Source organism: Lutjanus erythropterus, chromosome 18 (genome assembly GCF_056507025.1).
Source record: "Lutjanus erythropterus isolate fLutEry1 chromosome 18, fLutEry1.hap2, whole genome shotgun sequence".
Taxonomy (NCBI): Eukaryota; Metazoa; Chordata; class Actinopteri; order Lutjaniformes; family Lutjanidae; genus Lutjanus; species Lutjanus erythropterus.
The window spans coordinates 19,716,305-19,741,432 of NC_139334.1; the positions used below are offsets into that span (position 1 = coordinate 19,716,305).

Genomic DNA, 25,128 nt, shown 5'->3' on the forward strand with positions numbered 1-25,128 from the left:
TTCAAATTAAGGTGCTTGAGCCGGAACGGGGGCGGCTTCTGAGCATTTTTATAAAAAATTAACTGGTTCAGGACCAGAAAAGTTGGTTTTCATTGGGCATGTTCCCTCTGTTGATGACATCCTTGATTGCAATGGTTCTACTCAAAACTGGCGGAAACCCAGGCTGGTTCACTGGGTAGTACCAAGGTCCCAAAATCTTGAATGGAACCAGTTCAAGAATCAGAGTTTGTTTAGTGGAAAAGGTCCCCCAGTGGACACGGCTGGACCACGACTAAACACACACTGAGGCAGTACTGAGGTTAATTACGGAGTTGCCTCTTGAAAAACAGAAGTGGCCAACTGCTAATTGCTGTTAGCTCGGTTAGTTGTGCAGGCAGGTAAGTTAGCTGAGTAAGCCATCTCAGGGGCGGTGCTCGGTCCCAATCTGACTGTGTTCACTGAGAGCTCCCAGTCCAGGAAGTTAATGACTGCTGGATGGCTGGTGGGGCGCTGCATCAATGCTCATTTAGCGTGTCTGGCTCTTGAAACAAGTCTCTCCCTAATTGCCTGTTTTTAATGGAAACACTGGTATGGGGGAGGAAATAGCACTCTGATTTCCCTTTCATGCAACATTTTTGCATTTAGGGAATCTAGACTGAGAATTAAGCTCTCTTCTACACACTACAGAGTCACACCTGAAACAGCCCTCAACAACCAACCACTGATCTGATGGTCACGACCAGCTCCACTGGAGCGGTGGGGGGTTAAGGATCTTGCTTAAGGGCATATCAGTACTAATGAGGGAAGGCTGTTCTTTTTCTTTTGTTACTGACGGCAAAACACCAAGTACAGGCTCACATCACTAGACTTCATAAAAACAGCTGCAGCTGTGCACATTAAGTAGAAGAAATGATATACAGTTGTAATCCTTACAAAGGCTTTATAAGTTGTAACTAAAAGCTTAATTAATGGTTCTAAAGGCGTGTGCTTTTGCTTTATAGATCCATTTTGAGATTAAATTTTGGGTTGCCAGGTTGTGGAAAATCTCTCGCTGATGTTTATCCTCCAGCAGCAGAACACTGGCTGCTCCTATGAGATCTGTGACGTTCTAGAAAACAGGCCGCAGGGCATTTACATTAACATTTACATCTGCAAACTTGAATCACTGTGAAAGCCCATCAATGAATTATTAAAGATTCCCTCCAGACATGTTTAACATGTATATAAATTACTCTGCTTTGAATAATAATTTGTAACTGATAGCTTCTTTTAGCAAAAAAAAGTTAAATTATTATCATCTCCTTCTCCTTCACATATAAAATCTGGAATCTATAAATATAAGTTGAACTGTTAGATGGTGTGTTAGGTGTTTCCTTTTTCACTGTTAAGTCCATTTTCAGTGTATGTGGGCATCAAGTTTCCACAACACACTTTTGCAAGTTGAATATTGTACCAAGATTGCCTTTGACTCAAACATCCAACTGTAGGAACAAGAGAAAAAAAAAACTGGGTGGAGGGGAACTTTAAGATTCACAGTCATGGATGACTTTTGCTGATAAAAGCCATGAACTGTTAATGATGATTTAGAGGACCAGTCTTGCAAATGTTGCAGATACAGCCTAAAATGTTGGAACAGGTATTGGCAAGTATGTGACTATGCATCGTTCTAATATTACATAATTTATTAGTCATGAAACAGGACCCTGCCGCTTCCCAAAACTGTTCCATATGTCTTTTGTACTTTTTTTTTAACCAGAGCCAAGTCATAAAGCAATGACAGTAATCAGATCACATTAACATAAGGATTGTAGTATACAGCTGTTAAAAATCTAAAATAATATATAGAGAATATTTATTTTAAGGCACTGGTATTTATATGCAAACTTCAGGTATCGGTACTGGGACAGAAAATGGCATCAAAACATCTCTGTTTATTTACATGTATTACTGGAATTATTACACTTTAATAAGATTCATAATTCATAATGCCCGATGGCTTAGAAAGCAGAAAACGCATGAGAATTTATTATGACACATTAATGTTTATTTATGGCCACCTGGCAACAGACAAGTGGAACTTATGAATGGTATATAATTGAACTATAAAGCATGAATAAATTATTTATATTATTTATATAATACCTTTTAAAATTGTGCATCAAGGGCATTTTTGGTAACACTTTATTTTACTATCATTACACTGTCACAGCCATGTCATGATAACTGTATGAACATGAAGGAGTCTTTATGAATGTTTAAGTCAGTGGGTGTCATTTGTCATTTGTTTGAGATATGTTTAGTATGACAAACTGACATTAATCATGCCAATAGTGTCTTTGCTATGACAACTTCACATTAACCAAGACCACATAATATCACTGTGGTACTTTACTATGTAGTTAAACTACCCTTATAACATTTAATGACATCTTTATGTCAAGTCCAAATGGCACCAACTAAGTTTAAGTCCAGGAAATTATTCATTATTATTCATTCCAAAATCTACTACTTTAAATTGAATTGATATGTTGTCATGGTTAATGTTAAGTTGTCAAAACAAAAACAAACAATGTCAGCTTTGCATTAAAAATTACACAGTTGAATTACACTTAATGAAAACAGTCATAAACATTCATAAATACTCCTTCATGTTCATGACAGGTGTCATGAGATGCCATGACAATGTAAAGACAGATAAATAAACTGTAAAGCGAATGTTGCAACATGAAGAAAGATTGATTTCGCTATAAATGAGACAGTAAACAATGTTAGACTGACAGCACTGAAAAGATGTTTCCTGATGGTAAGAAAAGAAACTAAAATCTCCGGCGAGAATAACCACATGCAGGTCTGCGTCTCTTAAAGATAAGGGGTCACTGACCTCATAAAAAAGGTCTACAGGACTCAAAAGGAAGCAGTTTGACAGAGCGCACGCTGCTGTCCATGGTGCTGAAGTTCACTGTGAGAAAAGGGCAAACAGGGGTACACATCCCTTTTTATATTCAGCTGCTGTTGCTATTATATATATTTACCATTAGTCTGACGGCTATTTTATGTTGTCATATTATAGTATGTTAATTTTGTTATAAGGGTTATAAGGTCAACCTAGAGCCACTTTTGTTCTTCTGAGCCCTGAACATTCGGTTTCTATCTCCCCCCTTTGAAGGACCCATGTAGGTGTTCTGTGTGTTTTTTGTTTGTATCCATCTTGCTGCAAAACCAGTTGCCCATCGGGGACAAGAAGGTTGAAAGTTAAAAGTTAATTTTAAAATTATTTAGGTGGAGGCTTCAAATAAATCTGCGGTGTTTCCTGTCTCTATCTGCACTGCATTTGTTATCTTTGTCATTTTTGTGTATTATTTTAATTGTGCAAAATTAAAAAAATAAATATAAACAGAAACGTCACTTAAAGGAATAATGCATAAATCTTTGTGACACTATCTTCATCTTTCTAATTCCCTAAAGCAACCGGAGCAAAGCGTCTCAAATGGCTTGTGCAAACATGATCCATCTTGACCGTAATACCCACATAATGAGGAGATTTAGCCTGGCTACATTTGTTTAAGCATAATCTTGATCCAGAAAAGTGGCTCATGTCTTTAGCATTGCTTTGCCTCTGTGTGTCTGTGGCTAAGTTAAGCTAGCTTTGAAGCAGGGGGCTGATGAAGGCAGGCCAGTGGGGAGCTCTAAGATTACAGCTCAAATTGAATAAAGGAGTCGACACATTACAGCGGCTTAGATGATACACCCCACTGCACTGGTTAATTTAAAACCAGCACAACGTTAGACACAGCGGCACACATAAACACGCACAAAGAAAGCACACAAACAACATGCGTAAACCTGGCCAGCCCCTCTCTTTAACACCAGCTTTTCCTCCATTTACCTTTCCTCTCATTTACCCCGCTGCACGCAGACACACACGTGCATGCACGCACACACAAAACGACTCACAACCACTCAGCATGGCTCCTGCCTCATGACTTGAGTTCATTATTGCCTTGGCAGGGTTCCTCAGATGAAATTAGAATGACAACAGGAATGACACAGAGTGTAGCAGTGGAAAGTTTACACAGGGTGAAGTCGAGAGCGTGTGTGTGTGTGTGTGCGCTGAACAAATCTAATCTTCTCTGATTCATGGGCGAGCTTGTCTGCATGCATTTGCGATACACTTCCTCTCAGCGTATGTACTCAGTGTAAGAGCTGGAGACACAGAGCGAACGAGAAAGAATGGCTTCTGACAGTAGAACACAGCATGAGCACAACTCTCTGGGACAAAGTCACAAAGTCTTTCTTAGCAGGGCCACCAGTTAGTGTTGACAGCGCAGGCTGGGTTCATTTACTGGCAATACTACTTGTGACACACTTACATACCCCAAAGGCTGAATTATGACTTCCTGATCCAGAGAAGTTCTGCGACGCTGCTGCTCTCTGATGCACAGGCAGACAATGGGGAGAGGCAAAGTCTCATTTTCCTCAAAAGCACAGATAACAAGCAGAGGATGGATGGATGAGCTGCCTCATATGTTTAACTGGGCACTGCTTTTCCTAGTTTTTTTAGGGGGGTGGGGGATTATTTTTAGAGCTTTCATTCTCTTTTTTTTTTTTAACAAACAGATAAAGGGATCATACAGTTGTTTTGTGGCTGTGTTAGCTAGCTAGCTCAATGAATGGTAATGCTGGTCAGACATTCACGTTCCCCACGGGATCAATTGTAATAACTCTGGCTTAACTTTTCATCTAGTGCCCAACCTTGCCGTTTTGAAAAATCACCGCAACACAGAGCCGTGGACGCAGAACCTTTCCTATTCCTCTGGCGCCACGATGAAGCTGAGATTATGGGATGTATTGCTATAAAATTTGGTTTAAACATCCATGTTCCTGACAGGATGAATTGGTTATCCCTCATGTGCTCATAATGACGATAGAGATCTTTATAGTGCTGGCTGTTGTCTTAGAAAGTGTTCGTAGAAGTAACTGCCCATGGCACATAGATCAAATAAATCCAGATAAAACAGCTGACCTCTACTTAACAGGTCAAACGTTTGACTTCAAAAATGACTTCAAAATGGAGAGTGAGGAGGATATCTACGGTAATTCAGAGACACTCCTTGTACTGTTGTGTTTTTAAGTGGCAAGACGTCTTCAAACACCCAAGAAATATCAGAAATATCTGAAGTGGTTATTAAGAAGACACCACAAGGGAGCTTTTCATCTTTGTCGTGAGCTGGAAAATGAAGACAGATCTGGTTTTGTAATCTTCTCTCGAGTTGTAGCAGAGCAGCACTACATGCTGTTTGAAAAGGTTACACGACTTGTACAACGTCAAAACACTAATTACAGAGACTGCGTCTCTCCGGGGGAGTGACTGATGATCACTTTGAGGTTTGGGTTTGATTGTACCAGTAGTCCAGAGTTTTTCTGTAATCTCACATCAATTAGATCAAAGCTCTACCAAGAGTTCCTCTCTCTCCAAGGTCCAAAAATGAAGGAAGCTAAATCACCTCACAGAAAACAACGGCGACAAATACACAGCTTGTCCAGTGAATTTAACGCTAATACTGGGTGTTGTCCGTAAACAGCAAAACAGACCGAACTTCATCAAACATGGACAAACATGGATTCAACATATCAAATCTGACCAAACATCTCTAAAGAATCTAGGACAGACAGCTGTGGCACACCAAACGAACATCTGTGTTTTTCTTTTTGTCGTTGGGGAATGTTTGATTTGTCCCATGGCCTTTAAGCAGCATGAAATGATGGCTGCAATCTTTCTTGCAACTGAACAGTGCACCATAATGTGTTTTGCAGAATTAGGCAATGTAGTAACAAAATCTTGGTCCATATTTGATCAACACTGCCTTGAACCAAGTTCTGTGAGGCCTGGTTGCAATCTCACGTATTAGTACACTAAATTATGTTTCTGAAAACATTTTAAGCAACAAATTGGCAATGCTGTAATAGAATTTTGACCCATATTTGATCAGCAATGCTTAGTTTGACAATTTGAGCTGGGATTGGTGATCTTGTGTGTTGCACTGGACAGACTCACTGAGAATGGCTTGTCAATAAAAGTAGCCATGCCCTAAAGCATAACCCAATTTATCATCTATTTCACTCTAAATGGGGACATAATTCACAAAATGAACATCATGCTGTAGTGAAGACGACTTGAAACTAGTGACTGAGACTATAAACCCATTAGAAAACTGTTTGCTGAGGTCATAAATCAATTGAGAAGTAGGGTCATTTTCTCATAAGGCTCCATACACTCAGACCTCTTTTTGCGGCCAGTGGAGTCTCCCCCTGCTGGGCATTAGAAATACTGCGGGTTTAAGGCACTTTCGCATTGGCTTCTCTTTTAAGACCGGAAGCTTCGTCCGCTTACTCTACTGTCTACGGTAAAGACAGACTAGGCAATAAAATCTAATCTACAAGTACCAAATTATTTTGTGCTTAAGTTTAAAAATGGAAAACTCTTGGCTAAAAAGCTGAATGTGAAGCATTTCTTCAAAAAAAAAAAAAAAAAAGTTTTTAAATGTCTCACTGCAAGTTCAAGATGAAGTATGAAATCTTTCATTGCCAGTGACAGGCAAAAAATGTCTGCTGGAATCCAGTGAGGCACAGTGACAAGGAGAATATAGCCTCAGTAAATCATGTTATACTAGTGAAAACACAAACTGATTTATTTCACAATAAAGTCTTTCTTATATCCAGCACCTCTACAGAAGGAGACTAATGGAAACGTCGCATAAAAAAGGCTCTTACTCTGAAGTAACTAAATTGGAGATATTAGGCTGAATGCCAGGCACTATTACACCAGGTTTACACTCGTCAAAGTGTGTTTTCATAAACACCAAAGCAGCAGAGCTCACCAGATTGAGACATCACTAAACCTGTACAGGAAATATTCTTGAAGGCTGAGTGTTAAAACTTCAAAGAACCGCAGGCTGTTCCTCTGTTGGGATGTTCTTGGATTGCAGCACACGCAGTTCAGGTGCTGTGTAGATGTTTCTTTCGCTTGTAGTTCACGTTCACAGTCCAATCTAAGCTAGTTATCAAAGCTGCAGTATCCTTGGTTTGGTGTATTATGGGAAAAGTGTCCTATCCTTAATATCCTTAATATCCTGCGCTCTCCACAGAGCAGATAAAGGTAGCTGATCGACCAGGGAGGCACAGCTCAGATCACAATAAACTGAGAGCTTATTAGATCTGTTTGTCACCACCAAGAAATGCTCTGTGGGACTGAACAGTGCTGCATGTTGCTACCACTTGTCAAGTGAATTCCACATTGTATCATTAAGGAGCGTAACACCACCATCTATCCCACCGGTAGAGTTTTACTTCTCTTTAGTTGTGCCTCCCTTTTATGTTTCCCTAAATTTTGCATTTTTGTTGATGCCAAAAAGCACACATTATAAGTCCTCTGCAGTTCTCTTCTTTTAATTTGACTGTGCATGACTCCCACTTCCCCACGCACGCCTCTCTCTACATTATATCTCCCAGTAAAAGAACTGCATTCAAATGTCATCTCCAGCTCTCATTTTCTCCACGCCTGACACCCCGAAGCAGACCTCTGAAATTAGAGCATGTCCAAATTTATTCAAAATCTCCCACTAAGACCCAAAAAATCTGAATTACAGAGCTACATAATGATTTTAGTGTTTTTTAGGAAAGACTGCTGTTACAGAATGACAGCACAGGTGGAAGTACTGACATCAACAATGGCTCTGTTCCATTACCTGTTTCAGGAGGTATTTCTAGTGAGCCAGCATGTGCAACACCACAATCCTTGAACTGACTCACCTAAATGGAACACAGCCTGCATTAATGTTATTAATTACGACTGTTTTACCTGCGTTTACCTGTGACAATGTCCCCAACTCTGCAGCTCCCATAAGTTTGCGTCCTTTCTTGTTTTTGATCATATTCAGGATGTGGCGTTCACATGCAAGATAGGAAAACCTGGTTATTCATGATTATAAAAGTGTCCAGTTTTCTGATTATCTGTGTACAGTTGTATCTTGATCTCTCACCACCTCAGCTACTCTGCTCTGTACCAACAAATAATTTTCAGAAAACAGGATGAGGTGTTTACAATACTCCAGACAGCTTATCCAGGTGGCTGAAACCAAGATAAGATGTTTACGTGTGCAAAACAACCAGAAACCAAACCAAAAACTGGATCGTAAACAGTGCGTGTAAACACATGGAATGTTTTAGTCTTTCAGACCGGTGTTTCTTTGTTGATGTGTTTCCAATTAACTAATCCTGAGCCCAACGTCAAACGTAAGCCCTATGTTGTCTTCTGTGATGCTAAACCAGACGCTAACTTTATCCTAAACCCAGTGATGGAACGTAACTAAGGACATTCACTCAAGTGCTGTATTTAAGTACTAATTTGTGGTATTTGTACTTTACTTGAATATTTAAATTTTTTGCGACTGGATCTCAGAGGCTAACAAACAAACAAACAAAAAAAAAAAAAACATAAAATGCCTCCATACTGCTCATCTGGTGTGATCCAAGTCTCCTAAAAGCCCCAACATGCCAAGCTGACTTGACAGACGTCATTAACACCATGTTTTTTGTCTAAATCTTCGCTGTAGCTTGGACTTTTAGCCACATTCATGCACACATGCACACCGTCTGAACTGGGTGCGTGTGGTGTGATGGTGTACACGTGCAAGTAAATGGCACATTGTTTTGCCATTGCATTGTGAGCTATGTGATATTTTAGACAACTGTGTGCTCTCCGCTTTGTGGTAAGGCCCTTTCTTTCCCGATTTGACTTGACAATTAGTGGTGGAAAACACATTCAGATCCTTTACTTAAGAAAAACTATTAATACCACACTAAATATACTTCAGTGCAAGTCCTGATTTAAAAAACGTACTCATGTAAAAGTAAGTATTACCAGCAAAATGTATTCACTATACAGAAAAATGGTCCTTGTCAGTGTTTCACAATTATTTATGATGCATTTGAACTACTTCAATGCTGTTTGCTAATTTAATCTACAATGCATCATAATATAAAAGATCAGAGATAGCGTCACTGTCCTATGAGAACTTCCTCTAGAAAGTCAACTTTTAACTTTATTTTTTTCACTGAACAGGAAAATCTGTAATGTGAAAACCACTGCATGTACACAGAAAGTGTTGGTCTGTCACCCATCGTACAGGGAGCACAGTTATTATATATGAGGCTCCTGCAGGTGAAGACTTTGCTACATTATGAGGCCTCCCTGTGGGCATATTAGTCAATTCTGTTAACACGCTCTGCTGTGCTGGGCTCCGGATTAGTTTTTAATTACATTCAATAGTGCCGAGTGTCACTAGCCATGAGGCCCGACACAATATCGCCTGCAACAACCTTTTCCTCGGGGGGAAGAAGGTGGAAAGTCTGTGAGTAATGCACAATTTCCACATAAATTAAACCTCTGGAAATTAAAGAGCCGGTGCCATACTGAGTCACCAGTGTGCAAACGCCTCTGATCTCGCCGTTTGTCACACAGAGGATTCAATACTCGCTCATGTCAAAAATGTCAGAACAGTGTGAATGTAAATCCCTTCCACCTTTTGCATGTGCTGGAAGAGAAAATGAGCTGAAAATCAAAATAAAGAGAATTTCATTCTCAACATTTCACTAGTTTGAACACACTTTCACTATGAAGATACCTTCCAAAACTTTAGATGAAACAGCCAATTAATAGTTGAGTCAATCAGAAGAAAAAACAATATTTATCATCTATTTATCTTTTTAAAGTTATGTTTCAAGCACAAATTATAAATATCTACTGGTTCCAAGTTCTCAAATTAATTGAAAATCTATTTTTTTTTATGTATTTTTCTTAGATAGGAAACTGAATATCTTTTTTGTTGACTTTGTCAGACAAGACGAAATTTTTTGGGCATTTTTCATTATTTTCTGATTTATAGACCAAATTATTTATCAGTTAACGGTAAAAGCAATCATCAGATTGTTGCAGCCTTAATAATAAAACTTGTTTCGTGTTCAACCATTGTTTAACTACAGTTTTTAGTTCAGTTTTAAGCGTTTACTACTTCCGACACCCAGCAACACACCAAGATGATATTTCAGCTCGGTGATGTGGCCTACTTCTCTGAGGTGATTCCTGTGTGCCTCCAGTTTTTCTTTTGTTAACCTCCAACACACAAACACCTCGACGCAATCATGACGTCAGCACTTCTTCAGGTTCTATTTGACTGTGTTTCCTGTTGGAAAAGGCTGTCTACTGGCAAGATAAGCAACGGACAGAGCCTGTCCACAGCAGTAGACCGACTGGCCTCAAGTCTGGCTGCTGCAGGTAACACGCTGACTACAAGTGCCTCATACAACCCCACTTCAAAAAAATCCACACTATCCCTTTCATAGGGTCAAGTGTGTTTTCTGTAGTCAGTACACTGCTTCACTCACTCACTCATCACTCATTGATTTATTTCTTTTCACAGTTTCACACCTTGACATGATCCAGGTCGGCTTAATAACAGTAGTGCACAGCAGAGCTTCAAACCCAGCACACAGCCACTCAAACACACACCTCCGGAGTTCAAAGGACTCAGCGTTTCCTCAGTTTTCACAGTTGATTTGTGTTTTTAAATGGTATTAAACTCAGTCTGTGCTCCCACACAAACAGTGGGGGAAAAAAAAGACAGTGATTTGGAGCTGTAACAGCAGCAGAGCTTGAAGAACCAAATAAATGAGAATTTGATTCAAAGATTTTCAGTCAGTGTGGGACAGAGAAAGAGATAGAGCGCTCCCACACTCCCGGTGTCTGAGGATATAAAATAATTGAGTGTTGAGGAAGCAGAATAGATTATCAGTTAGCTAAAAGAAAACTCTATCATCACTTCCAGGCTTTTTGCTTATGCACACAGTGTGGGTAAAACAAAAAATCTGCAGTTGAGCCTCAGAGAGAGAATCCAGGTCCGGAGAGGAGCCAAAGCTGCTTCAACCTTCCTTCACCTCCACATATTAAGTGCCTGCATCTCTAATGAGGCAGAGTCCCTGAACGTGGCTCAGTGAGAGGCAAAGCGCAGCCATCTGTCTGTCTCGCAGGCTGAGTTCATTCCAGTATCTTGTGGTAGGGGAAGAGGGGCAGGCCTTTAGTGAAAGAAGGGATGTCCATGATGGCTACGGTGCTCGCCATCTTGGGTGAGGCGGGAAGGAAGGTGAGCTTAGACACCTCGCCGTAGGTGGAGCCACTTAAATCCTCGTCTTTTCCCTCTTTTCCTTTTTTACCACCACCCTCCTTGTCGTGCTCTTCAGCACCGAATCCCACCACCTTTAGGAGACAGGAATACATTCAGCGTGTTACACGAACACAAAGGTAAAGGAAAAGCGAAATAACTCAAAGGCAATGCTTACATGCACGCTCAGTTTGCGGCTGTTCTCTCCTCTGTGTTCTTTGAACCAGGAGACGAGCTCAGCCCTCGTCATCTGCTTCAGAGCCTCGATCTGAACACACGGAAACACTGACGGTGAGAAAACACTGGGTGGGATGAATGACAGGTGCTCGTTCTTTGAAAGCGTTACACAATAAGTCAACCGACGTCCCAGCCAAGAGGCAGCAACAGGAGGAAAGTTTATGCAAGACAACTAAACATAGATACGTCTAGAACAAAGAAACAATCCCGGTGAAGCAAATTCAGTATCAGAGACTGTCATGCGCAACTTGATGCAGTCACTAGGAGCAGAAACTGGAATGAGAAACTGCCGAAGGAAGTGCAGACTTTTGCGATGACCATGTAAATGAAATTGCCAAAGCGTAAATTTCAGTTACTGTTGGAGATGTTGAGTGGTGAGCCAAGATTTTCAGGGGGGGTTTGCCAGTGATTTTATAAAATTAACTGATACCAATGGATCAATCTGCAGGTATGTGATGGCCAGTTGACAAGAGAGGACAGGTTACAGTGATGTGAGCTGAGACGGGCACAGGTGTCAAAGCGGATGGCGGTATGGTCGGTGACGTCCAATTTATTGATAAGATTTTTGGAGGCAGACCTGTAAATTAAATCACCATAATCTAAGATGGGAAGGACTGTCTCTGTCTCTGTTACAATGCAGAACCAGTTCTTGATCTGACTTTGGAAAGCTGTGTTTTTATATGCATATGAAAGGACAGCAAACTGTCGAGCCAAACCAAAGCTTGTTTCTTTTTTTTCCTTTTAATTTTTTTTTAAATTTAATTGGACAGCTGAAGACAGACAAGGGGGAGAAGGAGGGGATAACATGCAGCAAACGGTCCGGGCTGGAGGCCACTGCGGTACGGCCTATGGTGCACGCGCTCTACGTGAGCTACCAGGGGGCCCAATTAGCTCACTGTTTTAGTTTCATGGCTCATTAAGTGTTTGATTCAGTTTCACTACTTCCACCTGTTTGCAGAAGCAGACAGCAGTTTGTAGCAAAAAAAAAAAAAAGCTCACACACACCCAGCAAATGAGATACAGACTAGGTGTTTCTAGCTGCTGGATAAAGTCAAACATTTAAGATATTTTTCTCGGAAGTTGGTTGAAAGCAGTCCAAAGTTTAAAATGAGCTTTTGCTGATTAAGACGAGTGGGATACGCTGCTATTATTAGGATTTTAGGAGCACTCTCTGGGCATGTTTACAATGCAGTCAGAGTATGCACTTCAACAAATGAACTAACCAACAGAGACGAGAGAATATGTCAGTGCGGAGTAAAACTGCAATTAACTGTGGTTTAACACAGTGGTTGTCAGCCTGGAGGGTTGGAGATCATTTCTGGGAGTAACTTCCAAATGGATTCACAGACTCAACAAAAGTTAGTCATGAGCAAAACAACAGAACAGTGTGTGACAACATTATGGAAAGGACCATACAGAGAGTTTATTTTTCAGTGGTAATGGTTTGCCTCGCCCCGACACTTTAGTCACGCCATCGCCATCATCCGTAACTCATGAACGATTTGTCATACAGACATGTGGCAGACAGTTCCTTTTTCCAATGATGTGACTTAATCCCGCTCCTTAGACATTAGCCACGGAGGTCAAGCGGTTGTGTGTGTGTCGCAGCTAAATGTGTGTTCTGAGTCACACCACAAAAACATGTGTTGTGCAACTGCGCAATCTGAATGATTAAAATTATGATGAAATGATAAAAAAATGAGAAGTTTGCTCTGAAACGCTGGAGGCTCGTCCGCTCCACTGTCTCAATGTCATACACCGCCGCAACCTCAAACACGGGCGCTTCGTCAAGCAGCTTCGTTGGACACGTACAGACATGTTTGAGACACCAGAGCCAGAGGACGGCGACAGGATTGGATTTGTTTTCTTCTGGGTCAGGTTGTTGGAACTGAAGTGAGCTGAGGTGAACAGCCGGCCTGAGAGCTTATACAGTGTGGCACATCACTGAGCAGTGTTTCAGGTCCACCCAAACAATCCTGACATCAGAAATCGTGCACAGTTTACCAGTCTAAGTCCAGAATTCAGAACTAAATAGTTCTCGGTCCTTTACATGAACTTTAATGTGACAAAGGAAAGTGGTCAAGATTTAGGTTAGGTGGCTGAAGGTGTCCATGTTTGTGTATTTATGTTGTCCGCACCTCTCTGTTGAGCCTGTCAAACACAAACTGCTGTGTAACCACCTCGGCCCAGTTCCTGTCCACCTCCTCCCCGAGGTGTGTGTCCTCGCACTCCTTCAGCTTCACTAAAGCAGTCACCTGTACAAAACACACACACACATATGCAGTACACAATGTTATTATCTACACACTGTTTTTTTTTTTTTTTACCGCCACCGGTATTTTAACATTTGAAGTGCAACAGCAGATGTGACTGTGCGTCTGGCTCTTTGATGGTTAGTCACCAAAGTCAACCGAAGAGCAACTTTTCTCAAACTTTTTAGTTATGTAGCATTTGCTCTAACTTTTCTGCTTTTCCATAACAATGGGGAACTCACAAATACACAAAATAAAACACACACAGACCTGAGTATTAAAGGCCTCCTCAGTCAGCGAATCGAGCTTCTCCCCAAATGAAGCCAAGAACTCTTCAATCTTTAACTCCACCAGCTCCGTACTGAGAGAGAAAAGTTCATAAGAGATATATTACAGGCTATAGGGTTTATTTGATTCCTTTAGTCATTTATCAGCTCCTCTCGCTCCTCTTTCCAGGGCCACACAGATAAATCGTAGCTTGAGTTTGGGTGAACAGGAAGATAAATTATACCTCGGTTTTGGGAAAGCGGTTAAGATAAATCGTATCTTGCTTTTGGGCGGATGAAAGGTTACATTTGTGTTGCAGACTCACTTGAACTTGGTGGCCTGTGTTTCCACGGTGATGGAGAAACCCAGAACACCTGAGGTGTTTCGGCAGGTGGGGTAGACATGATACCTGCAGAGCGGAACATGGAAAAAAAAAAGACAGACAGGAAGAGGCATTGAAAAGCAGATAAACAGAGACAAAAAAAAAACTACATGAGAAAGTGCACGAGATTTGTCAAAAGTTAACGTCCCACCTGTCCTGACTTTCTCTACTGTGCACTCTTTAAATAAAAACAGATAATATCTCACAGGAAAGACGACTGAAGTGTGAATAAATGTGAAACACACCGTTCCAGTGCTGCTGGAGGAGTTGAGTACAGGCTTAATCAGTAGTCACTTGCATATCAGACATGCCCAACAAAAATCCTCCAGTTTCTTAACAAGATCAGCATGTTTCCATCTTCAGCTTCAATTTGCACATAATATTCATTTAACCTTCATTTTAACTCCAAAATCCGTTGAGGCGGAGACCTAATTTACAATATAGAAGAATGAAAACCTGTACAAAAGATTCTAAACAACAAGAAACACAAACTTGTGATAAAAAAAGCAAAATTAGTAAACTAATAAAACCTTAAGAATAAATAAAGCAATTAAAATTTAAATGAGCAATATGTAAGTTCTGCCACTATGGGTCTCTCTCAAATTAAAACAACAACAAAAGATGAAGTTTGAGGATGAGATGAGGTGGCATGGCATCATGGGAATTGTTGTTTTCATTGTTAAAAACAAACAAACACCATAGCCGATGAAAAATCATGTTCACGGACCAGGTAATGTATTAAGTTTCACATGTTACATTTAGTCACATTTGAAGACGTCTTTCCTCACCCTCTGACGTATCCCATGTTTTCCTGGAAGTCACAGCAACTATCAGTTACTGCTAGGAAACGCACGTCACCTTAAATAAAGTACGGATTTCTCTCTCTCTTTGAAATTTTGGATAATGTAAGCACACAACTCAACAAAATGTTTAACGTAAGTCCAGTATTTTAGACATTTTAATGTGAAAATGTTAAATATTATAGCTTTAAAGTAAATAATTCCGTGAAGACAAGAACAGCTGGAAGTGAAATAAGTTTAAATTAAAAATTTAAATAGCCCTAAGGATAAAAATAACTTCAGCAAAAAGAAAAATTTAAATAAGAGGAAAAAATGTCATGTTGAAAGCAACTATGAAACGGTACGATTTATCTTTTTAGTTCCTGGTGCTATATTAATTAGGTATCCTTGTCTTGTATAAACACTTATAAAGGCAGTTAATCACAGTGATGATAGTACGGATGCACATTATGGATTTTTTCCAGCCGCTACATATAATTACCTACTTCTCATGGCCAATATTGATAAGATAACAGATTATCAGCTCAGCTTTTATCAGCTGTAATTTCATTATCAGAATATTAAATAACATAAATTAAACTTACAGTAAATGAATGACTATTAATACTGTGTGTGAGGAAAAATGTAGTAAAAGATGAAGCTGAAAAGCTCTCTGCTAAAAGTTTAATGGAAACCTACAGTGATTCATATTTAATTTTTCAAAACGTCTCAAAAAAGAAAACATGTTATTGAAAACGTAACCACACTCACCCAAGAGTCTCTTTGGTCCGGAGGAAGTCAAAGCAGGGTTCCTCCATGTGCATCTGAAACACAACAACAACAACAACAACTCAGTCGAGCATGGAGGAACGACAGAACGGAGGGAGAAAAGAAGACACAGCTCTTCAGCACTCACCACCAGCAGCTCCATCAGCGTGTGTTCCCTCAAGGCTTTAGGGCCAGACTGGATAACAAGAAGAGAGAAATAAAAATGAGAGTGAAATATTGCGTGCACAGATTAAACTCTGCAATATTGGTATATATTAAAAGTTAACCTCTTCAACTCTGCAGGCTCAGTTACACTGAAGATAGTGGTATCATATGCTGGCTTGGATAGGATAAACTGACAAGGCAATTTTCAAAGGGACCTCTTCCCTCAAGACATCTGAATGAAAATGGGCTCCATGAGTACCCAAGAGTCTCCCATTTTATGCTAATCCCATGCAGTTTTCTACAAAAATCACACACATTTTTGAATGCAGTACACACGTTTTATTTCTACCTATTTGAACATTTCTGCATGCACACTAGGGTTCCTAAACAGTATTGAAATATCATAAATTGTGTATGACTGGAAAAGTGAGACTCTAGTGGATTCAATGAGGCCAGATGATACTAGTCCCCCAAGCCTCATGAAACTTAACAGCTGCAAACTAGAGACCCACTCAGAGGATGCATGGCTCTCCTAGCTATATTGACAAAGGGGGTTTCAGAGGAGAACAGAAGCGCTTCCCTGCCAATCTAAAAAACATGCAGTTCTTGCAGAAATGTCCGAATGTCAAAAGTTTTTTGATACCAAATCACAGCAGGAATAATTCTCTGTTTTTTTTCTCAAGTTCTTGGTGTCTTGATGTGGAATTTTGGAGGGATTTTAGACTATTTTTATTTGTTCCTGAGTGGTAAAAATTATTAAAGGTGCACCAAATCTGTGTAATAAATGGTATCAACCCAAAAAACTGCTGCAACAGTTAGAGACATGACATACTTCCATCATAATGTTCTAAGCCTTTACAGTCTAGACTTGGTCTATTTCAAAAGCGCCTTGAGATAACTTTGTTATGATCTGGCACTATACAAATAAAATTGAACTGAACTGTACATTCTAAACTTTCAATGATTACTACAGATTTGTGATAGGAACAGCTTGACACAGAGTGCTGAACTGCATCTCAAATTAATCATCAAGCGCCCCACTTTTTGATGTACACCTCTTCTTTGTGACACTGTTGAACTGCTATTTTCCCCTAAAGACTCCCTGTTTCCTCCTAAAAAATACATGGGTCTATGATAGGGAGGAGGGGAGTGGAGCTGATGTACTTCGGATGTGGTACCTGGTAGTAAACGGTGACCTCTGAGTTGGCGTCTCCCTTATTGAGTGATTTGACTTTACAGATGTGCTGCTTCAGAGGAAGCTCAACCACTCTGAACATCACCGGCACCTCCTCCGCCAGCTTGGAGAACTGCAGCTTTCTGCCGGAGGAAAAACAAAGAAGAGGCCAGAGCACTCAAAAGGAGGACACAGAACTAAAAAGGCAGGGAGGTGAGGAGGGGAGAAAGAAGGAACAGAGGTTAAAGCGATAAGCAGAGGAGCACCAGCACGGAAACTAAACAATGCACTGTTGTGGAGAGAGTCGGCAGCAAAAAGTATTTTAGCCACATCAAAAAGGTCCACTGAAAAAAAAAATCAGTATCAGTTTAAGTGTACGCTATATTTAGAATATTTTCACCACTTTACTTTGCCATCAGACAGTGTTTCTGACAGGAAACTGCCGTTATATGAGCCAAATAGTGCTTTCTCTCCAAATCAACCAAACTTCAGAGGCAAAATTAGTCATTTTACCTCCAAGAACATGGGAGTTGCTGGTCTACCGCTGCCTCAAACTGTTTTAAGAGGATAATTTGGACTAATCAAAGTGACACAGTAACACAAACAAACTAACAAATCGACACAGTGGTACCCCGGCAATTCCTGTGTTGTTGTGAGGTAAAATTTCATAATTTTTCCCAATGGAGTTTGGTTATTTGGAGAGAGTGCTATTTGGTTGATATAACAGCAGTTTCCTGACAGAACAGGCTGTCTGATGGCAAAGTAAAGTTGATGAATAAAAATGCTGAATATCGTGTACACTTAAAATGACACAGATTTTTTAAGGTGGAGCCTTATTAAGTGGTAAAATCTGTTTTGTAGCTGCCCCCGTCCACAGCAGGTCACTGCCTACCCTTCATACTGGTACTTCTCCCTGCTCCCTGTTCCGATCGGCATCTACTGTGGATAAGTTCCTTCTACAATCCCGCTTCAAATAATCCAGACTATCCCTTTAAAGCAGAGTTATAGCTTGAACAACTGAAGCTAATGTTAATTACTGTGCATGGCAGCAAACAAATCTGTTTGATTGTATAGTATTGGTGTTGTGATTAGGGAGTGAATTCAGTGTGATAGCTGACTTACTCTGTGACATACTGCAGGAACTGTTTTGACTCCTGTGGAGAAAACACAATAAAGCATAATGAACAGGTAGAGATAAGAGACACAGAGCGGGGCGAGGAAATCAGAAAAAAAACACAAGAACAATGTCAAGTACACTCAGAATCATTTGACGCGAGTGCAAGACATGAACATTAACCCATTCATCAACTAATCAGCTAATGTTATTGTTAATCAATCCACTTGTCTGCCTGCCATCCACTCACAGCGCTGCTGAAGTTGCCCTGCACCAGTCCCTCAGCGTACAGCTCAGCCCTGAATTTCTGGCTGAACTCCATCAGCTCAGCGCTGGTCAGACCGGCCGTCAGAGCCTGATACTTCTCCACCATGGACCAGCGAGAGTGCTCCAGGATCAGCAGACGCACATCCCTGACGGAGAGGGGAGGAGGGGAGTGAGGGCAAAAGAGGACAACATGAGCAGGAGGTTTTTCCATTCAGGGCTGTCACACATTTCACCACTAGAAGGCATCATAGACCTGAAGATGAGTCAGAGAGGAAGATGGAAATGTCAGAGAGATAGAGGGGGGGGGGGGGAAGAGACAGAAGGTAAACAACTCACTTGCCGAGTTTCTCCGGTTTAATGAGGATGTTGAAGTAGGTTTTCTTGAGCTGCTCTGCGAACATGCTGAAGACGTCAGGGGAGGCAGAGAAATCAGCCAGGTGGTCAATGATCAGGTTGAACAGCAGCTACAGTAAAGAGAGATGTGGAGAGACAGACAGACAGAATCACCATAATTTCATCATGAATGAAGACAATGAAAACACATCTGTGTGCGATTGTGTCTAGAATAAATATGAGACTGTGCTTCTTGATGTCTACATAACTGGGCAATTTTTACATGGTTTAAAAATGAAGTAGTAAGAGTAGCTGCTTATTAATGATACCTTAAAGGACCAGTTCAACATTTTTTGGAAATATATTGTACTCACTTTCCTGCCAAGAGACGATTGACACCATTCTCATGTCTGTACGGTAAATATGAAGCTACAGACATGATAAAAAATGATTTTAAAAAAGACACGCACATACCAGGGTCCAATAGGATGGGTGATCAAGAAACTTCTGTGAGAAGGATTTTAATTGCAGGTGATGTTTAGAGAACCAGGCTACGATCTTAAATATTCATAGTCCATATTACAAACACAACACACCACACCTGTAAATATGTATTAACAAGGTGCACGTACTGTATGTCACATGTATTTGTAGATTGGATTATGGGTATTTAAGATGGTGACTCTCTAAATTAATCAAAAGTCTGACAAAGAGCCTGGTGCTCAAAACGTCACTAGCAATTAAAATCCTTTTTAACGGGAGCTACTTGGTGTGCAGATCTATCCGTTTCTACACAGATATGAAGCTACAACCAGCAGCCGGCCTGCTTGGCTCACTTCTGTTCAGCTTCTGTTTTTGCTTGGATTAAACAAACGAGAACGTGAGCCAGAAGGGGCCAGTAGGCAGATTTTGTTACCTTTTGATAACACCAGGCTAGCTGTTTCCCTCTGTTTTCAGTTTTTATGCTTCAGCCAAGCTAACAGTCTGCTGGCTCCAGCTAAATATTTAACACACAGATAGACAGACAGAGAGTGGTATCAATCTTCTCATCTGACTTTCGGCGAGAAAGCAATTAAGCGCATTATTAATCACTATAAAGCCAATAACGAGATTAACTATTTGGTTGCCAGGTTGTGACAAATACCAGATGGTAAATCCACACAAAAAGTACAGTAAAACTTATAATGGTCAAATTATGTCTGTGTCTTTTATGATGATATGATGATGATAAAACTGATGAAGATGTTAAAAAAACTTAAAGACAGTGGTATCGAACACTTATTTTATCTAAAATAAGTAAAATACATCTTTACATCTTTACTTTATAAGGCTTTAGTCCTGTACTTTTTTGATTAAGAATGATAAATATATCCTATTTACTTTATTCACTTATTTTATTGTCTTTATGTTGCAAAATTTAAATTCTATTTTCTTTGTTATTCTAATACTATGCATTTTATTTGCTGTTATCAAGTTCATGTTTTTATTTTGCCTTTGATTAGTATATCAAATTTTTAGTCTAGCTTTTTATCTAACTGTATTATTATTATTATAACTAAACATTTTTATCTTTGTTTTATTCTATTTGATCTATAGTTACAGTCTGGCTTGTTCTGTCTTGTTATCGGTTTATCAGTCATCTGTGAAGCACTCTGAACTGCATGAACCTGGATGAAAGGTTGATCGATTGATTTACTGAATACTTTATCTTACACATATGCGGCTCTCTGGTGCACACTGACGATAAATATCACTGTGAAATAGTATGTATTATTCAACATACAACTGCTAAATTATTAAATGTATAATCAATCGTACAGGACTACTCCTTACCTCTACTCTTGTGAAATTTGTATGTGTTCTTTATGCAGAATTTCAGCATTTTGCTCTGAGCCATACAACCCCAGAAATACTGTTTATTAATCAGTGTGCTTTTATGCATGTACTTGTGTCTATATCTGTGGTTTCTTCAGATTTAGTCACTCACAGGCAGTTTGTGGTTAAATCCTTTGACCTTGATGACCAGACCGTGCTCACCGGCCACCAGTTTATACTCCAGCTGGGCCACTTCAGCCTCGTAGGCTGGCTCCGCAAGGTTGTGGCCAAGGATGTTGACCAGCAGGTCGAACAAGACCACACTGGAGGAGAAAAGGACAGGAAAAAAAAGAAAGGAAGAAAAGTGAAATAAATAAAGGGAGGGAGAGGTAATGGAGAGGTGGTGAGGAGGATGGGTTGCAGGGGAAAGAGAGACAGATAATGATAATAATCAAAGCAGTAAAAGAGACACGATAGAAAGGCGACAAATAAGAGCAACAGTGAAGGATAAAAGCAAGGTAAAAGAGGAAATGGAAGTAGGGAAGGACAGAAGGTAGTAAAAAGTAGAGTTGAAGCAATGAAGTTGTGGGAGCGGGGGACAGAAAGGATAAAAAAAAAAGAGAGGGAAGGATGGCAGAAAAGACAGAAGTTAATCAGTGTTGCAGCTAAAACAAACACCATTTTAACAAGGTCACATCTTAGCCTGAACTCACTTCTTAGCAGACTGCTGGATTACGGGAGAGATTATGTGGAATCTGATGTAGGCTGCAGCAGGAAAAAGGACAAACGAGTGTCAGCACCTCCCTAATGATATTAAAAGTCTTCATGGAAACATCTTGCATGCTAAATGATGCACACAGACAGTCCAGGCTCACACACACACACACTTTCTCTCTCTCTCAGGCACATTTCACCTTTAGGGATTTTGAATTTGTTGTCCTTCTTGTACCACAGGCAGCCCCTGTCGCTGTCGGCTATTCGGACAGGGAACTCGGTGTCTGGGCAGTCAGAGGGCTTCAGGGTGAAGTCAGTGGCTGAACGAATGCACATAAACAATCAAACATCATAATTCTGCTCGGTACAATCTCATAAATAATGTGTGAGTTTCAACCATTCAGTATATCCAGTTTGGGATAAACTTTCAGGTAAGTTGTCAGCACTGTAAAAGATGTCGCCCTCCCCCAATAAATGATTCAGTAACCCTTGGGCCAATAACTGAAGACGCATTATCTCTACACATTTTATCAGAATTGGTAATGTGGTGCTGTGGAAAATTTAGAAACGAGGCCCTAAAGTTTGGTCAGAGTTGGACCAGAGGAGCCTTCTTTGCCAGGTTTGAGGTAAAATCTTGACCTTTAATTAATGCGCCGGTGCTCCATTCAATGTACTCTGCAAAGGTAACTGGATTTATGTAACATGGCGAAGGTGATGAAGGATTTGGGGCTGTTAATATAAAAAACGCTTGTTTTTCTGGATGGCATTTCAGCTACTGGCTTATTACAGGAGCTGTTTCTGTGACAGGCGATGATACATTACGCCGCGAGAAAACCATAACACCTTAATTTCATTTCTAAAGGGGGAATGCTCTCATTTTTGCACTGATCAAAGTCTGTGTACAGGTTTTGTGGAGTACTACTGCTGCACAGGGGGGAGGGGGGAAGGTGCATAAAGCCTTTGTGGTTCCAGAGCGAGCTGTGCAACATCTAAATAACTGCCTCAAGTGATGTCACTTGAGTCAGCATTGGTTGGGGCTGAAGACTACAAGTTTGAAAAAAGAAAAAATCTGGGGTGTGCACTTAGAAAGAAGTGACATTACCAGATCTCTGTTGTCATCTCTGATTGAGGGTTAGCAGTGAGAGGCTACATTAGCTTCTACTAGCATAACACATCCAAATCTCTGACCAAACTGTTTGCGGTCAAGTTTCATTGTGGGTAATGTTTGCAAAAGGTTTTGACAAGGAAGAAAAAAATTAAAAATTCTATCACTAGGTCTGCTGCATTGATTGTGATCCTTTTCATTTTAAAATAACTTAATAATATTAGTATTATTTAACGGTAATTATTTAGCTATAATTTAATTAACACAAACAGTTTCAAACTATGTAAATGTGTCTCTGAATGTCTATTAGATTTTTACAGTAACAAAGGTAGCGGCATAGGTGCCATCTACGGGGGGCACTGGGTTTTATGCCAACAAAAATTTGAAGACGGGGTGCACTGGCCCCCATATCCTGAGGTAAAGCAGGCAAAAGCAGTTCTAACATTGTCATGCGCATCATTGTATACGCCATCTTCATATTTAATTTGCATGATGAGACACAGCGTGCGTCTTGTGTGTTACCACCCGAGGACATCGAGTACTTTAATTAATTAGTTAACAACCACATATTACCATGAATTAAAACACTTCTGATCATGGCTCTACTATCTAAATAAGACTAACGCAACACGATGTCTGTCACCAGCTCTGCGTGGAAATGCTTCAAAAGATTAAACGACGAGGATGCAGAGGATGCATGCATGAAATGTGCGCTGCAATGTGAGTAAAATGCATCGAACTGAGGTTGCTGTGACATTTGGAATATCCAACAAATTTCCAAGTGAAAGCCCAAAGCTTCAAGAACACTGGATTCAAACTTTATCCAAAATAACTGGCAGAGAAGACAGCACACAATGGTTTTATTTCCAACAGTTGGCTGAAGCAAAATGCACCCCTCACTTATGAAAGACGGCCAAAAGTTCCTGAAGAATGTCTCCAAAATCTCACACCAAATGGGTGAGAGCTTTTTTTTTTTTTTTTTTAGAGTTTTGCTTTTTGGTGTGAGATTTTGGTGAAGAATGTCTCCAAAATCTCACACCAAATGGGTGAGAGCTTTTTTTTTTTTTTTTTAGAGTTTTGCTTTTTAATTTTGAGTGATAATTTAATTTATTAGGCCGACTGGCACTGTGCGCACAACTCTGTTAGAAACAGAGTCACAACAGTAGCGTTTGTACGCAAACAGAATATGGAATCTGTCTCAGCTCATTAGACTGACTTTAAAAACAGCAAATTACTTGATTTAATGAATTTTATTTGTTTATAATATGAAGAATTTTAAAATATCACTTCCATGAGACTGTTCAGTCAGACAGTAACAGATTACAGGCAATAAACTTGGCATTTCATCCTCGCAGCTGTGATGAAGGTCAAGTTGCATGCAGCCTGCACAGTTTATATCTCTTTCATTATAACGATGATCACTGTTGAAATGGCATTCCTTGGCCACAATAATTATTAATACCAGATAATAGACTAAAGCGGCCAGGTTTTGAACACACAATATTTGCCTGCAGACAAGCGGCTATGACCAATGTGTTTTGATGGTGTAGCCAAAATTATACTTTAATAAGAAGTTCATTTCCCAGGGTAGTGTGCTTCTATTCCCAGGACAGAAAATGTTTCATTCACCATAAAAATATTAATTCCTACTCCTCACCACATCACACCATCTAAGATTACAGAGGCCAACATTTTTGCCTCCCCAATAATTAATCCGAGTTGGTGCACAATGGGTAGTAGCACCAAGCAGCAACCTCCAGGGCTGAAAAAATTCAGCCAACGTGGAAGTGCCAAAAACTGCAGTTCCTCTAATTACCACTTATGGCTGGTTCCAAAAGTCAGTCCCCACAGATCCCCATATTAAAATGTTCAACTTCACGGCACAAGCAAACATGTTTACCGCCTGGTACCAAAAAACCCAAAGCGGTTTGGTCTCTATTGCTGATTTCCCCATTCATGACAACTGTAGAGGTGTGAATATTTATTTAACTCACCCGTTTAGATCATATCAAGGCTTAAAGTTATGCATAATTAAGGGTGTGCCCGCTTTGAGTGACAGGTGGATGCTGTCACAGATGGTTAGTTAGCTGCTTCATTTGGCCCACCACAGCTCCACTCTGTTTTTTTTTTTTTAGCAAGGAGTAAACTGGAGTGAGGCACTGCCAAGATGGTGACAGCCAGAACCACTACACTGTTCGCTTCATAATGGTTCTTTATGATGTCAGAGACTACATCCATGTTTTATACAGTCTATGAGAGGTACCTACAACAGTGCTGAATACATGTAGGTCACTGCAAATAAAGTCAGTTCAGCTTTCAGCAAAGACAGAATCATACTTTTTCTTTTTCATTGTATGAGCTGACTGATGTCAAGAGATGATCTGTCAGGTTAGCAAAGTCATTTACTGTCAAACTGTGCAATGATACAATGGCAAAAAAAAAAAATCAAAACGTCTAAAAATTGTTTTTGCTTCTTCTGGAGAAAAAAGGGAAAACACACACCCCTGTCTACATCAGTGGAGCTGGGGTAGAGCAGGTGAACAGTTTTAGGTTCCTGGGAA

The 25,128-nt window shown here is 40.1% G+C and overlaps 1 protein-coding gene across 1 annotated transcript in view; it reads right to left on the reverse strand.

The window, feature by feature from the left end:
* Window positions 1–10,422: 10,422 nt before the first annotated feature.
* The window catches only part of LOC146310949 (nardilysin-like), a 38,474-nt gene continuing 23,768 nt past the window's right edge, over window positions 10,423–25,128 (reverse strand). The window contains exons 18-31 of the mRNA XM_084741959.1: window positions 21,663–21,782; window positions 21,462–21,513; window positions 20,921–21,071; window positions 18,937–19,064; window positions 18,584–18,746; window positions 18,342–18,373; window positions 17,224–17,362; window positions 16,029–16,076; window positions 15,884–15,936; window positions 14,277–14,360; window positions 13,955–14,045; window positions 13,571–13,687; window positions 11,374–11,463; window positions 10,423–11,290 (exon numbers count right to left, since the gene is read on the reverse strand). Coding sequence (XP_084598085.1) covers window positions 11,072–11,290; window positions 11,374–11,463; window positions 13,571–13,687; window positions 13,955–14,045; window positions 14,277–14,360; window positions 15,884–15,936; window positions 16,029–16,076; window positions 17,224–17,362; window positions 18,342–18,373; window positions 18,584–18,746; window positions 18,937–19,064; window positions 20,921–21,071; window positions 21,462–21,513; window positions 21,663–21,782 — 1,487 coding nt within the window. The 3' untranslated portion in view covers window positions 10,423–11,071. The remainder of the gene's footprint in view (window positions 11,291–11,373; window positions 11,464–13,570; window positions 13,688–13,954; window positions 14,046–14,276; window positions 14,361–15,883; window positions 15,937–16,028; window positions 16,077–17,223; window positions 17,363–18,341; window positions 18,374–18,583; window positions 18,747–18,936; window positions 19,065–20,920; window positions 21,072–21,461; window positions 21,514–21,662; window positions 21,783–25,128) is intronic.